The sequence below is a fragment of the Habropoda laboriosa genome, unplaced genomic scaffold (genome assembly GCF_001263275.1).
Source record: "Habropoda laboriosa isolate 0110345459 unplaced genomic scaffold, ASM126327v1 scaffold146, whole genome shotgun sequence".
Classification (NCBI taxonomy): Eukaryota; Metazoa; Arthropoda; class Insecta; order Hymenoptera; family Apidae; genus Habropoda; species Habropoda laboriosa.
Window position 1 is genome coordinate 135,845 of NW_017100267.1, and position 17,419 is coordinate 153,263.

Sequence of the window (17,419 nt, forward strand, 5' to 3'; positions counted from 1 at the left end):
GCAATTGTAACATATCGAAATATGCAAAATACTTGAGTAACATTAGATACAATCTTACTCGTTATACTGTGGTACACTTAAGGGGGTATTCTAGTCTAGACTTTTCAAAAAAATCGATTTTTTTTACATTTTCTGAAAGTAGACATCTGCAGAAGTATAACTGTCGAAGGATTTTTCCGAATTCGCAAAATTGACGAAGTTATAGATGGTTAAAGAAGACGACATGTAGCCTGGTATGAGAAACTTTAAACGCGTTTTTCTCGAAACCATGTTTTTCTAAAAGGCTGACATGATATCTCAAATTTTAGTTGTCCGATTGACTCGAAATTTTACACGCACCTTCGGTGGATGTGCCGTTATCGTCTGAACCAGAATTATGCCAAAATATATATTTTTCTGATTTTTAGAGCCTCTGAAAGACGAAAAAAAATCGATTCACAAAATTCAAAGTGACGCCATTTTGTAAATTTTCACTATTTTCTTTTCATTCTGGTTCACACCATAGTCACAGTCGTACTAATCAAGAATCCTTTTGGTTTTTTCATTTCGGATAAACAGAGTGGGCGGAATCGTGTCAGCCAGTAGGACACTTTTTTTTTAAAGGGACCACACTGAATGATATATAATTCAGACAGTTTTGATTATTTTCACTTGAAAAAAATTGTGAACTTTCTTAAAACATGGATGAATATGTATGCAAAATGTCGATACTGAGAAACTTATACTTTCCTTACAAAAAAATCCCTAAGAAGGGCTAAAAAATGACACTCTAGACTAGAATACCCCCTTAAGAGATTCTAACGTTACTCTCGTGTATTTTGTAAAGTTTGACTAGTTGTAATATTAGGTTGGTCCAGAAGTTCGTGCGATTTAAATTCGTATTGAATGAAATTCATAACATTTGCCTATCGGTTATGTGATATATGTACGTGATTCGATAGCTTTTGTTTCTTTCTTGTATGGTATCGTGAATTTTTTGGCTCTATGAAAATAATAAAAAGCTTTTTGTTCGAAAACAGCACAAAAATAGTTTTCACGATTCCAGAAGGGCAGTTTTGCCATAAATGACGGGTGAAGTTCAACCACTTTACAGTGGGTGATCAAATTATTACGAACACTTGGAAATGATGTATCGCTTATATGAAGTTTGAACAAGCATGGAGTTGAAAATACACTTAAAATGAAACTTTTTTTTTTTATTACACAATAAATTTTTACGTTTCTAATACCATTTAAAGGGAATTCTAAAATTTCTAGGAATTATTGAAAATTTTCAAAAATATAGATATCAATATTTCGTTAAGCCATCATTCCCATTTATAATTGCTTGAATACGTCTCGGCGTACTTTCCATACTTTTTCTGCAGATTTCTTTTATCCCTGTGTCGTAATGCTTCTAAAATATCACTTGCTGTTTATTAGTTATCTCTGATGCAATTCCACGTTTTAATCATTCTCACAGGTTTTTTATTGCATTCATATCCGGTGAATTGCCAGGCCACGATAGAATTGAAACTTTCCTTTCAGGTAGGCAAGCTGTGAAAATATAGGGGAGAGTCGTGCAGTACCGGCCACTCTAAGTGTTTGTACTATAACTTGGGCTAATGTTGGTAAAAATGAAATTTCAAAGAAGTAATTTGTAGTACAAAGGGTGCTTGATAAAAGGGGACAAATCGTTTTTCTTAAATTTTCTCACAAAGATAAATAATTCGTAGAAATAAAAAAGTTGTAATTTGCAGCGAACGAAAAATTGTCGCACAGTACCGGCCAGCTACTTAGTTGGTAGATTTTAAGGTCTGAGTAATAAATGATGTTAGTAAAAATCATTTAAAAATAGAATAGAACTTTTATCTAGGCACGTCTAGAAATATCACAGGTAAAGTGATCGATATTTTCTTGATCCGTACACTCCACGCGAGCCCAACCATTGCAGCTATGAAAAATAACTTTTGTCGTACGGAGCACCAGCGTAAACGTTGAACGTCTTAGAACTCTGGTAATACTGAAGAAAAAAGAACGTCGCCGGAATACGTTGCTCAGGGCTATAGTATTCGTTTGTTTTTCCATCAACAGTGCTGTCAAGTGGCAGTATAAGCGAGATCTAGCTTTGGCCGGTACTGCACGACTCTCCCCTAGACAAATTGTCTATCTATGTCTTAAGAACAAAACCAAAGGATATATTTCGCTATTATTGAAAACATCTCGTTTATTGTTGAGATCTAGCTTTGGCCGGTACTGCACGACTCTCCCCTAGTCAAATTGTCTATCTATGTCTTAAGAACAAAACCAAAGGATATATTTCGCTATTATTGAAAACATCAAACATGATCGTAATAATTCGATCACTCACTGTAGTTCAATGAGGAGTACTTGGAAGCTCTGTTTTGTAATGACAATCAACTGGTGAGTTAGTCGAGAAGATGCACTGCTCTCATCAAACAGTGTTCTTCCGCCATTTAAAGACAATGGGAAAAGTACAAAAACTTGGTTCATGGATTTCACATAATCTGTGGCAAGAGAACAAAAACCAGGAAGAGCCGCACGAACTTATGGACCAACCTAATAAGGACTAAGATTGAGTATAACTCGTACTTTGAAGTTGCGAAATTCTTCAAGTAAATGACAGCTGTCTTTCCCGTTGATTCGCGGTATTTTCTTCTATTAGAAACGAATAATATGTTCACAGATCATGTCAGGAACTATGTTTCAATTATCGAAACACGTCTCGACAAATGGTTTCAACATCGAAGCACGCGTGCAGTAAATACACGAGGGGAAAACCAATAAAGCAGTGAATGCTGTTTGATCTAATAGCTTATTCAAGGGCATGCATTATATCTTTTGACGGAGGTAAGCGTCGCGGAAGTTTTTGAAGGATTTCACACCCAATCAAAGAGAAATCTCTTCAGCGTGACATTCAAATGCTTACTTGCGTTTTCTTTTCCTCTTCGGTCAACGAGGACATAATGAATTGTTTAATAGTGCGTCGCGTCGTTGGTGATGACGATACCAACGATGATGATGGTGGTGATGACGATGATGATGACGATGCGAATTGAATCGTGTTATTTTTACTATGTTACTATTTTGGATGAATTATGTGGATGAAACAAAACATGAACATGTTTTAATTTCTCATATCATCGCGGGTTAAGTTTTATTCCGAATTTTGTTTAGATTTTATACTGTACATATGTGTGCATGTGTATGTCCTTAATTATTCTCTATCAATGCGTTCTATTGTATGCACAATTACTTATTACCAATTTCCATATGAAGCATCTTATTGTTTTCTACAATGATAATTAAAAATTCTCTTTATTTATGTATTTGCACAAAACTATCGAGAAATGTGGAGAAACAGATTATTTACATTCTATAATTTTTATCTTATTTACCGTACAACTAAAGTCCGTTCAATTTAAGAGTAACCTCGCTCTCGGACCGATTTTCGTCCGTTCTGCGCATGGACAGAGAGCGTAGCAGAGGGTAAGGCGGAGAAAAACGTAGGCGGTTAAGTGGGGGGTTGTGGACGTTCTAGCTCTGCCTTAGAGACACGCCCCATGCGCGAAACGAGGTTACTCTTAAATTGAACGGACTGTAGGAAATTTTAATCTACGAACGTACGTATTCTATAAACGTACACACACTCTTATGATCTTCACTCCATTATTTATATCTTGTTTGTATAATCAGCAAAGAGAGATATGCAAGTTTGATCAAAGAGAACATCTTACTGCAGAATTTCACGAAGTTCCGCTACACTTCGCGTTTCACGTGCCAGACAATTCAACAGTCACTGTTTTCGTCCAGAAAAAGCGAGACAACACAACATATAAATACATTTACTTATTAATGGTTGTTACGTACACTGGGAGTAAATCACAAGTGTGGACGGTTGAATACGTAACACATCGCGCGAAATGAGCTCAATGCAAGCACGATGAGGCCTTTCAGAGAGCATAGATTTTTGCTGACCTGCGCAACTGAATCTCGTTTCATTAGTCCCCTCGGCAATAAACAATTTCATTTGATGTCAGGAGTGCTGGCCAATAAGCGTGCGACAAGTACATAAACAACATATTTTCGTGTCACTTCGTTCGCGAATAATGGAACATGTTACGAAAGCAATATTTATGGGAGAAGCGTTTTAAGGTAAATATGCAAATATGTCTCGTTTTCGTTTCTATAAATAGGAGGAGCTTCGTTCGTCCAAAAGTGACGGTATTAACAGAAATGTTTAAGAAAGCGAAATTAAGGAAGCGATTCAACCTGTTAAATGAAGAAGATTAGTTAATCTGTTGTTTGAACGATCGATATTTAGAATACAATAATTTATTTATTCAAAAAGTTCTCATATTTAATTGAGTACACGTTTATTTACTGTTTATAATTGACTAATGTATTTATATCTATTTGGATTCACCACGAGTCGATTTAAGCATAATACACAACTGCTCTGTATAATTTTTCTTTTCGTGTGTATTGTTCGTAGCGTTTTCACTGAACAAAATATACATACTTTCAATTTCTTAACTCGTTTAATGCTTTTATAATCAGTTTTTTCGTCTTTTTCTTAAAGGGCAATTTTGTTATTTTCTTTACCATGTCACTAATAACTTATATCAATAACAACTGAATACAAACTACGTATTTTATTCGTTATAATTGCTACATATGCAAATGTTCGAACATTTTCGCAGTACATTAAAATAATTTATAAAAAAAAATACTTATTTCTTCAGAACAAAACTTATAATACTGGTAACAATTTTCGAAAATTTGTATCGGCGAAACAAATTATATTCATTAAAAAGCCAAGTTAGTTCATACAAGTACGCAATATTAAGTGATGCAGGTAATGAAAAAGGACATTTTTGTTTCGATTTTTGTATCAGTTGCTGAGAAGGGATTTATTGAAATTGTTTTGCTAGAAAAAACAATTTTTCACTATTTTCAAATGTTGTCGAATATATGAGAAACGAGGCGTAAGTAGAATACATTTTACCGATATTCGATTAATCGGGAAAAAAGATTGAAGGAAGAAAATCTTACCAGAAGGCCAGCCAAAAGGACCAGACAAACGAAGGCGATCGATGAGACCACGACGACTGCTATCGCGTTTCCAGAGTCCGGAATTGTTTCCTGTACCAGAAGAAATCTGTGTATCTGAAAAGAGTGGTTCAGTCGGCGGAATACGTTAACTAAATTACAACACTCCCAACTTCTATTTGGTCGTGAAAAAATTTTGCTCAGTCCAACTGGCAAGGCAAATACCAATTTTTACATTTCACACGTGTAAATGAAATTAGGAAATTTAAACTCGTGAAGCTGCTACTTCAAACCAGGATCACAAAAGCTTTCGCGTTAGTTACAGTTATGTACGTTTTTATAACGACGACGTAAGTTTATGTAAAAACAAAATTTAAAACTTGTATCATAAGTTTCAGTTTTAAATTTAATATTTTCAAATGAAATATAGTTGTTACAATTTTATTCGTAGAATGCTATACTTATCGTAACACAATGTGAACAATTTCTTCTGTAAAATTGTACGTTATATTAAACATGAAAAATTATTTAGTAATACCTGATTAAATTTACAACTTTACGAGTGTATTATTACACGATTGAAAAATATGTATAGAATTCGTATAATTTCGAACTGTATATGCATATATCGATTTACAAGAATTTACGAACCAAATGGAAGAAAGACGAACACAAGCGAAAGGAAAAACAAAAAGAAGATCAAAGGAAGTATTGACAAATGTTGAAAAATTTCTTGAATCAGATTGAAGATCAGTATCATTCATAGTTCCCTGTTATTACGATTAACTTACTGTAACTGGAAAGTTCACGCGATCACGCAGATCCTCGTACAAACTGGGCAAAAATTTAGTCATGGTGCTGTCGAACTTTCCGTTTTCGTCGACAACGTAAACCAGTATCGACGGTAGCGTCACGTCTGATGGCGATGGAGTAGACCTTAAAGATTCCTTGCATGGATCTTGTTGGAGCATAATTTGCGTAACAGAAACCGTCCTGAAACCGAAGGCACACCGACATATCACTATCTGCGAAGTATAGGGCAATTTCGGGAGAGATGGACCAGGCAAGTATTTCCTACGTTATCCGCCATATGTGGAACGCGTCAGTGTTCTTTTGTTTCACATTTGTTTTACAGAAAGCGATCGAGCGTGGCTCTGTTTTTTCTTCCATATCTGGCGGATAATGTAGGAAATACTTGGCTGGTCCGTCTCTCCCGAAATTACCCTATTCCTGGGATGCTGTTACAATCTCGTTGTCTCGCAACGAAACCTCATTTAAATCGTTAGTCACATTTGGCCGTCAGATCCAGGTCCTGAACGCTCATCGGCCCGCCGTAAACCCTCTTTGAAGATTCACGGTTACAATTCTTTTTTACTTCGCACTCGATAACAAGGACGTAAGAAACTTTTCCATAAGGTACCGTGTTCTTGGGGACCGACAATGTTACAGGAATGTTGGGTTGTGACAGGTATTTCACCAAAAGTTCATAACAATAACGAAAAACTGAACAATATCTCTGTGACTCTAACTTTATAACTTTCGCTCTCTGATACACTTTCAATGATTCTCTCAAGACACTTGCTCTCTAACTCCCTCCTGTGCGCCTCATTCACCCTGTTTTATGCTTTCACTCGTTCATTCTCTATTTCTTTCATTCCTTGTGCCTAGAACGGTGGACATTCGTAAAACGGATTCATTCATGTCCACTAAAATCTAGGGTGGTCACGCATCCCCCATTCACACGATTTTCTCAAGTACTCTGTCCCGAACACTTTTCATTCGCACTTGTATCGCTCCAGCTCAAGTATTCTTCGTTCACGGCTAAAATTCGCACGTCTTTCACTTGGCTACAAATACTCTCTCAAATATTTATAACCCTAATATAATTCAAGCATTCCTACAATGTTAATAACAAATTCGATTCCCTAGGCAGAACCTCGTTAGAACGCACCCATCAATGTGATATTGACACATACGTCACCCTTTTCACTTACACACAGTGAACAGCCAGTAGGAAACTGTCATTTACAAAAGTACCAACACAACCCCGAGAGGATAAGTCAAATAAGCTCGCCTGAGAGTAGAGTAATTAACAAGTAATATCAAAGTCATACACTAAGACTCACTCGAGAGTCGAGACAAAGGCACATTCAGTCAGTACAAGACTCAACCGAGAGTCAACGGAGTTCAATTCAGACTCGACCGAGATTGATTAATCAAGTCGTTCACAATAGCCAGTGTCTCACGATACAGTCGCGACTTCAGTGTGAACAGGATTTACGACCCCGTGAAATGCTAACTAAAAAATTGCGATGTGCGGGTTGCAACAGATGCCAAGAGGAATTTACACGTATATTAACCTCGAAATAACATAAAAAATTTCTAGCTACGTGTCACTGGTTGTTCCGATTATGAGATTTACACATATTCGTAATACCGTGTGAATAAAATTGTTCCGTATCAAGATCGTTGTAATTATAATTGAAGATAAACCTTTTTCAAACGTTTTCAGACATTATCTATGAAATTTAGAAAATTCCAGCGTAATGTCAAAATATGAATTTTAGTTTCCTTCAAATCATGAATCTAATTTGAGAATAGGAGAATAAGTGTATGTACTGTTCGTTCAAAATAAGAATAACCTCGCTCTCGGACCGATTCTCGTCCGTTCTGCGCATAGACAGAGAGCGTAGCAGAGGGTAAGACGAAGGAGAACATAGACGGTTAAGTGGGGGTTCGGACGTTCTAGCCCTGCCTTAGGCACGCCCCATGCGCGAAACGAGGTTATTCTTATTTTGAACGAAGAGTAGATAATACGTAATAAATTCAAGCTTATCTGTACCAAAAATTTGTGTGTACCAAATTATTATACGACTTCAAATACAAATTTCAGAATATCTAATAAAACACTATACGGGGTGGGGCAAAAACTTTGTCCACTTGGAATATTTCCGTTATTTGTAAAAATATGAAAAAATTTTATATACAAAACATGCATGATATATGGAGGGGGATATAATCAGATGTAAATACTTTTTATGTGGGTAGAGGCGTAGAGGAGATTTCTAGGTCATCTCTATTCTTTTAAATGGGTCGCTATATTTTCTTTATCGCTGTGCGGTAGCCGCTGTAAAGCTAGTCCAAGATTAAACGTGGTGGTAAAATAAATTTTGTTACATTACAGAAGATGTTCAAGGTATTGACCATTTGTGTAGATACAAAGTTGCACATTTTGTATCGCTGAATCACGTGCACGTTTTATCGCCTCTGAACTTATTCCAGCACATGTTGCTGTAATCCGTTGCCTCAAATTTTCTGATATACTCGGTACTTTTTGATAGACAACATTTTTTACTGCTCCACAGAGAAAAAAATCTAGGTTAAATCAGGAGAACGAGCTAGCCACGAAATTGATCCTCCACATCCTATTTATCAATTTGGGTAAAGTTCATTGAGTGCCTCTTTTACTCTCTGAGCAGTGTTGTAACCACATTATTTGGCAACCATTTAGCGATACATTTTCTAACAAAGTCCCAAATGTATTTCTTATAAAATATACACACTTTTCGCGAGTAAGAGTCCCATCGATAATATGCCATCCAATTATTTGGTCACGAACGATTTCACACATTAGCTACCCATTGTCGTCGATGCTTAACTTGTAACCAGCGTGGATTTTCGACATCCCATATTATGCAGATTAAGATTTCCATGGATAGTAAATGTAACTTCATCGCTAAACAATATTGAACTAAAAAATATTCCATTCATTTGTATTTCATGTTGGGCCCATTGATAAAATGCGACACAATTCATAAAATCCGTAGGGAGTAAATCTCAGTGGAGACTAATATGGTACGGATGAAATTTATACTGTGCGAGGATTCGTAACACGTCCCTCCTACTGATAGCAGACACGCGTTCAATTTGCCGGGAACTAATCTGTGGGTTACATGCTACTATTGCAAGAATACCAATTTCCTTTGTTTCGTCGGTTGTCCACTTTCGATGATTAGACTTACGTGTTGCCAAACTTCCGGTCTCTCTTAATTTTTTACACAATCTCTCAGCTGTTCGGTGCGAAGGACGTGTACGATTCAGATACCGTTCAGCACTAGGTTAGTTTAGGCTCTTATTGAGTTTTGGTGAGTTTCCCCATAAATGAGAATTATAGCCACATGTTCTTCGAAAGAAAACTTCATCTTGATTATCACGGTGATATTTGACACAGCAGTCAATTGATACCGACTACCGATATTCCATGCAATGTCGTAAATTACCACAACGTTTAGTTTCGTAGCTGTACGTAATGCGTAAACAACGCGGCAAGACTATCTGTTTACATAAAAGTAAGAGTCAATGAATTATAGCATTTGCTAGAATAAATCCAGCAATGATAAGACGTATTCGCGGTTCCACAATTCGAAAGCAACAATAATTGCTTTACGATCATCGGTGACCTTGAATGACCTTTAATGATAGCATGTTGAAACTGCCACAATAGCGGCTATCACAAGCGGCTCCTTTAAAAATGTAGAGATGACTTGAAACCTCCTCTAGACCCTCGCCCACGTTAACAGTATTCACATTACATTATGCCCCCCTCTACATCATGCAAGTTTTGTATACAACATTTTTTCCATATTATTACAAATAACGGAAATATTTCAACTGGACAAAGGCTTTGCCCCACCTTGTATATATTCAAAAGATGAGAACACTTTTTCAGTAGAGTGCAAAGTGTAATACTTATTAAATTAACATAATACCATCGGTCGGTATTGGATCGCTATTCCTAGTTTTAGTTTCATATTGTCAAACACAACATTTTGGAAATTTAAAAAGATTGCTTCTCTTGGATCAGTTTTCAAGGAAATCCGTTCAAAAATAGCATACCTATACCAAGTTAGAAATTATAGCAGGTAACTCACTTGTTCATCCCAGATGTTAAAATATCTGCAAGAGTCTGCTTCAGTTTGTCCATTTGTAGGCATACATCGTTCCAGCTACCTTCCATGTCAATACGTACTAGAGGTGTAATCTCCTCCTGTGCCGGTGATACCTTGTTATCAGTCTTTTTCGTCAGCACGTCAGAAGCAGTTGGAGTGCTCGTGCTACTCGAAATCGGGAGCTTTGGTCGCAAACTGCTTGGAACAACGATGCTGGAAGTAGTGACTGGTGCGGCATCTGTTGCGTTCGGGTTCAATATCGACGTGAATTCCGCAGACGATTCAGTAACGTTTAATATGAAGTGGGAATCTTTGGAATACGACGAATGCGTCTGTTCCGTTCGGCTCGTCGTTGTTGTACCTTCTGCCTCGCTTGTAGTAGTCCAATAATTCGATACGTTCGCCATCCTTCTAATTTCGTCATCTATAGTTGAAATTTGCTCCGTCTCGATAACGTTCGGTTCACTCGTAAATTCGTCGTCGTTGAACTGCGTCGTCGGGCTCGGAATCGACGTAGGAACGACCGTCTGATCGGTCACTGGAATACTCGCTACTTTGCCATCGACGTTTATCACTTCCGTTTCATCGGTCGTCGACGAATTATCCGTTGCCACCTCGCTGCTTATTGTGGTGATCTCGTATGATGCGTTTTTCGTTGACAAACTATCAGTTGTTGGTAGTTCAGAAGGTGGTTCCGTAGAGTTGCGACCTGTTTCAAGTAGAACGGCCGATTCGGAAAGGCCAATGAACTCGTACTCGATACCGGTTGTGGTAGGCACGAAACTTTCATCCGGACTGGAAGTAGCACCCATACCGCCAACAATTTCACTGGTTCCGTTTCTATCAGAGCCTCCGGGAAATTCGGACACGTTCTCTACAGAAGTTTCCTCGACGATGGTGGTAATGGTGGTGGGTAACGCGGTGGCGGTTTCGGTCAGTTTCGCGGTGGTAGTGCCTAAGGAAGAAGCGAGCAGGGCCGTAGACTTGTCCCTGTCGGAAAAATTCTCTTTGATCAATGGGTACTCCGTGGAACGTTCTGTGGCGTTCAGAGTGGAACGAATCAACAGAGAACCTTCGGCGTTCGTTTGCACGTCGACGTTCGAAAGTACTCCGTGGTCCGTCCGTGGCTCTATGGACTCTGTTGTCAAAGAAGTAGGCGTTGTCGAATACGCAGTGTCATGGAAAGAAGCCGCGTAAGTCTGTTTATCGTCGGTTTCCGGCTTCAAACTGACTTCCGTTATTCCGTTTCCAGTAACATCGAAGTTCCCTTTTCCAGTAATTGCCTTGCGGTTTTCGCTCCATCGGGAGACGTCATTTCCTGCGTTTGTCGACTTTTCCTCGGTGGAACTCGGACCAATAATCTCCTTTGCAGCGCTCGATTCTGTCCAATTTGTCGATCCGGATTTCTCCTGTATTAGCAAGGACGCGGTTGTCATTGGAACAGGCAGACGAACTTCCGTGCTTGAAACAGTGGATGATTCGTTGCTTACTTTCTCGTAATAAGCCGGTTTGAACTGCTGAATGCTATTTTCTAATACATCCGACGCCTCTGTGACGATAAACTTTTCCTCCGATTGCCCCTTACCGATTGTGTTTTCCAACGCAGAGGCGTCTTCCGTAGTAAACTCGACTTGGTTACTGGTATTACCAAGTTCCTCTTTGACACTAGATTTCACGTAAGGATAGGGTTTCTGCTCTGCGAGTTTGTCGGTGAGGTTCTTCTGCGAGAATGAAACTTCGAGTTTAGAGGCTGTCGTGGGTTTCGTTTCCAAGTTCAGAAATTCGTTCACTCCCGAGAAAGCGATAGTTCTTCCTCTCGGGAAGGGGCTCGAGGACACTCGAACCGTTCTTTCAGTCGTAACCTGTAGAATTGCTTCTTGTTTATTCTCCTCGCTTGTTCTTCCCTGCTGTTCGATCGCATCGATAATTTCACTAGCCTTCGTGGAATTGCGAAGCAAGACCTCGTTCTCGTTCTTCGATTTTTCACCGTCTTCTTTCACAAGCTGCGCGCCCTTCAGCGTCGAATTTTCAGATTGTTTCTCGATGATTCGCTGAATCGAGGGATGAGTCACTTTCCCGACAACCTCCACCTCCTCTTTGGGATCCCGTGACTCGTGACTACTCACCGCGCTCTCGTTGAAAGTAACGTCGGTGGTGCTCTCGATGGTTCTTGACTGATTTACCGAGCTAGCCCCGAGGTCCCTCTCCGTCGAGGTTTTGTAACGGTGACTGTAATTTACGTACGTGTCGTTGATTAACGAGATAGACCTGTCGTTCCCCTTATTCTCATCCGCTTCTTTCAAGTACGGGACTTCAGAGTTCTTCGTGGAATTAAAATTTTCCATTTTTCCCCTCTTCTCCTCGAACTCTTCTGGAACTTTCTGCGCTGTTGAATCGTTCTTAGCGTTGCTCGTTTCCAATTTCAAGCTAGCGTTCGGGTTCCCTTTATCGGAGGAAACTTCGACTTCTGGCTTTACATCGGACCCGCGTTTCTCTTTCAGTTCCACGCTATCCTCCAACGATTTTGCGGTTTTGTCCGATTCCAGTCTCGCGGTATCCTCCATTCGTTGAACATGAATCGTTTTATTCTTCTTTTCGTCGAACTTTGACTCTTCTAACGCTGGCTTCGTGGTTGCTGTGGTCAAACCATTCGTTCTGGACAGTCTGTAAAAATCCTCGGACATTGTTTTCGTGCTGGAACTCTTTCCAGACGTACCGTAAGCGATCTCTTCCAGCTTAGATCCTCCGTTGGCCGAATCAGCGGTCGATAACCTGTCAGCTTGCTCCTGCGACCTGATTTCTTGCGGTTCGGTTTCCTCGTCGATTGGCATCGCCACTTTCTCCTTGTCCTCTTCTTTGGCATCTTCGATAAGCTCATCGTGTAGCGCTGCTGTTTCGAAACCTCTTTTACTCAAGTTGTACGAACCGACGTTTTCGGTTTTCCTCTCCGTCGAACTGAATTCCGCCTCGTCTCTCGGCAGTACTTTATTTAGTACAGTTTTGTTCTTCTCAGATACTGACTTCTCGAATACCGCGCTTGTTGCCGAGTCCTTTGTCGCATCTGCGATGACATTACTGAAGAGTAGCAGGAAGACTGAAACATAGTTGGTATTGTAAAATTAGTTTCGAAATTGTTGCTGTTTATAAGGTTTACAATGTATAAACAGTTCCAAGCAGTACCGATACTTCACTCGTTGCGTATATCGTAACTTTAAAATGTTTGAGTATACCTAGAACCTACGCTGTCAATCGTGTAAATATATAATTGCAAATACATTTGAATCTTTCCCTTTTTAATCATTACGCATATCTGTACTTCTATATTTTCTTAACAACGAGAACAATTCTACAGGGTGTCTGTTTTATCTCAATACAGCGAAATATCTTTTAAGGAAGTGATGTTAGGGAAAAAATGTTGTTTGGTATGGAGAGGGACGTTATGTGAAGTAAATATTTTTTTTGTACCTGGTATGGTGGGAGAGATTTCAAAGTCAGTTTAATTCTTTTAAATGGAATGCTATATTTTTTTATACATAATATGACAGTGTCCAACGAGATGCGAACAAAGTCATTTCCTTCGATAAAACAAACACACGCGACAGTGAGGAACGTGTGGTGGTCCGGCTCCCGGTTTTTCGCAATTTTACGACCTTCCATGAAAGGAAATGATTTTGTTCGCACGAAAACCTTTTTTTCGTAACATCACTTCCTTAAAAGATATTTCGCTGTATTGAGATAAAACAGACACCCTGTATAGATTATAAGTTATATCGTGCATGTGCTAGTGAAACACACTAACAAGCGAACTTCTATTTCCCGAAAATTTTGATTTTTTTTTTAAACTCGTAGGTTTCTAGGAAAACACAATAGAAGTGAGGTGGGTGAGGAACGTCGTTGCCCTGTTTTCACCTCAATTTACTAAAGTATAAGTGTATGGTCGTATAGGCGTACAATTGGTCCAGAAAATACAATCGTTTATTTTGTTACTTGTCCCGGCGGCAGCGGTTCGGCGGGTACGTCGCGATGGTCGGTAAAGGAAAAACTGTCCGGAGGTGTAGGTGTACTGGGTTTTTATATTGTTAGGACAGGGAGACAGGAGTGGCGATAGATAAAGATAGAAGTGGAGAAAGTGGTGGAAACGGAAAATTCGTTCGTCCTCATGCGAACCTGGATGCCACATGTGCGCTTCTTAGGCCACTCGAGGACGAAGGCAAGTCTTAACCCGGGGAGAGACAAAAGAACGGAAACTAAAATCTGAAGGAGTTGGAAAAGGGAAAGTTCGCGTGGAAAAATAGAACGGTAAGGGTTTGTTGACGACGACGAACCCGCCACAGAAGCATCGGGCAATTTTTCCTGTTCTCCAGGGTGAAAATACCCCGTGCACGTTCTATAGGGGGAATTCCCCTAGCAGACGCTTAAGGTTTTTCTCAAATAAATCTCTCTACCCGTGCACACGCGACTGAAACGCGTAGAAAACTTATTTTTATTCCTTTTGTCTCCTCTAGGAGATACGCAGAATAACGGCTCGGTAGCGTTTCAATTATTGGGTGCCGTCCGGCGTTAACCCCTTAACACGTTAAACGCCCAGCCTGTTTTGCTTGCCTTTCCGTTCACGCCACACTCGACCGTCAAGTGGGCTATGCACGACGGGCGAACTATAAACGGAAGACGACTTAAAAATCCTTAACCTTTTAGGTACGGCGCTCGTCCGCAAGTAGGTACCCCTGGGACGGCGCGCCTGGCCGCGGATGGCACAAAAACCGTTCATGACGATTCTCTGACACGTGTACTCTTCAACGACAGCTTCGATATTGCCAGGAAATGTGATTTAGGCGAAACAAATGCGAAATAAAGCAAAAAACGTATAATACCGTCCAAAATCATGATATCCACGAAAGTCACTATTGTGGCGTACCGTCCAAATTGGTGCTATCCACGAGAGCCACTATAGTGGCGTTCCGTAAAAATAGAGGGTCTCGTGGCGTACCGTATCTAAAAGGTTAAAAAACTACTTTTTAACTTTTGTTAAAATATAATATTCCTGTTCTGAAAGCTTTGATTGAACAAAAATCGATGTCGCCTAAACAAAATGTTTTGTCTCACAATCAGAACGCAAGGACCGACGCGCGCGGCAGTGTAGCATGAACCAAAAATCGGCGGCCGGTCCCTGGGGGCCGGCTGGGCGTGAACGGAAAGTCTACGGGCGGTCCCTAGGGACCGGCGTGGCGTTTAACATGTTAACCTATGATTTCTTTTCTAACTATGCATATAAGCGTCAGCCGTTTAATGTTTTAGTACTGTGTCAGGTAACAGAAGCTGATCTGTTACAGATTAAATACGAAAGTTAGGATTGCAATTAATTTTTCTTAGTAATGTAACTACTTTTGTCACATCTTGACGAGAATCTCTGCCACGAGTCTGACGCGTTGTTGTAGGTTAAAGGGTTAAGGGAACCCCTACCCTTTATACATGTGCATATACCTCAAAATTTCAACAATCCTTCGATTCATTTGGCAAACATTTTCTAAATACTCTTGTATTTCCAATTACAGCCGCGACATCTCATATTTACGTCGTATCAAAATAATCTATAAGCTTGCATCGACATAATTAATTCTTTAATCTGTAATGTATGGATATCTATCACTTAATACAATATTTTCCACTTCTGTTAACATACGATCGTAGATCCCCGTATCACACGACACGTTGGACTTTTTAATCAAACGTCTCACTGCGCACAAACTTCTCTGCTCATCAAACAACCATTCAATTACCTGCAGTTATATTTTATTCCGAAACACGCGACAGGAGACTCGTTTTTCGATCGTCCAGCCGTGGCCGGTATCGGCAAGATCGGCGTATCAACGGCGAACACGTGTGATCATCAACTGGAGGAGAGTGGATGCAAACAACGCATACTGGTTTTCATAGCGAGACCAAATAAAAATGATCCGAGCGTAGATGAAGCTTTTAATGGTCTTAAAAACCGGTTGGTCAGGTCAATTACTCAGTCTGCTTGGAGAAGCTGCGAGCTCGATTCGTGATATAGTTTGCCACGTACCCTGCGCTGCGGAGGACATCAAAATGCGTATGTTCGTCTTCCTCTGAATGTTAAACAGGCCTCGGTATTACGTGGAACATTCAGATACGCGTGTTTTGCCTGTACAGATAAATTGTGCGAAAAAAATCCATCGGTGGTTTGAGCGTTGTTTTAAGGAAGGCGATTTACTTCGTGACAGAGTTCCAATGGTCACGATCGATTTAAATACGAATAACACTTAGAAGAAGAGAAAAACGTTCGAATGCAGGAAAACCCATTCGATTGTGCAAGTGGAATATTGTCTTTCTATTCTTCTCTTTGTTGAAGCAACGCGCATTATATATGCGTATACTTTTAGAGACTGTGGACACAGGTTTGCAAACATGTTTGCGTACAGTTTTGCTTTTGAAGAAAACCGTTTTACGATATTGGTGAATTTTGTAGTAGATTTTTTTGCAGGGTTCAAAAGTGATTAGTTTATTTTACTTATTGGTATGTTTGTTTCATTTATCTTTAATATCGTCCAAGGAAGTCGAGTTATTGATCAAATGTTTAATTAACTTGCGATTAGGAGTACGTGCAAATTTGGGAGAAGTTTAACGTAAACGAAGCAGATATTTATTTTTCGTTATTCGAATATACGTACTGTTATATAATGCAAAGTATAATAAAACAGGATGTCTTTTATTCACTGCACATATGAATTTTTATGAGCTACGTATTGTCAACAACACAACGGTAATAATGCAAATGATAATCTTCATACTTATTCTGATGCTAATTAATTGATATAATGATATTCATACGTATTATATAATACAATCCTTTATAGCATACGTTCGTTTCTTATAGATACCGTACAATGCTGGCGTGATCAAGAAAATCTGAAATGTCCGGAAGTTAATTTTTCTTATATTTATATCAAATATCTAATGTAAATAAATTTTAATGTAACCTTACGGTTGTGCAATTATACTGACTTCCACGTGTTATTGTTAAACGTTACTTATAAATTTTAATATATGTATTCGGTGACTCTTACTAATATTCGGACACTCTTTGGAACAGTATAACTTTTTTAAAATTGGACTTAACGAATTGAGTTTTTTCGAGACTAGGATTAGTATACTAGATGACTAGAAAAAATTGCAATTTGTGGAAATCGCGAAGAAAATTGTAAAGGTCACATTCGACAACTTTTTTATCCGAGCTCGTAATGAAAATTTAAAAAATTCGTTTTGTAGATTTGTGCCAATTATACGCATGCTGAAAGTTTTATCGAAATGACGCAGAAGAAAATAAAACCTTTTCTTACAAAGTAACTTCAATTTTGCACATTTTAACAGAAACGATCAAAAAACATGTTGCAATTAAA

At 39.1% G+C, this 17,419-nt stretch overlaps 1 protein-coding gene across 1 annotated transcript in view; it reads right to left on the bottom strand.

Moving 5' to 3' along the window:
* The window catches only part of LOC108573384 (mucin-4), a 43,883-nt gene that overhangs the window by 13,306 nt on the left and 13,158 nt on the right, over positions 1 to 17,419 (bottom strand). The window contains exons 3-5 of the mRNA XM_017935825.1: positions 9,984 to 13,095; positions 5,844 to 6,045; positions 5,056 to 5,169 (exon numbers count right to left, since the gene is read on the bottom strand). Of these exons, the coding sequence (XP_017791314.1) occupies positions 5,056 to 5,169; positions 5,844 to 6,045; positions 9,984 to 13,095 (3,428 nt within the window). The remainder of the gene's footprint in view (positions 1 to 5,055; positions 5,170 to 5,843; positions 6,046 to 9,983; positions 13,096 to 17,419) is intronic.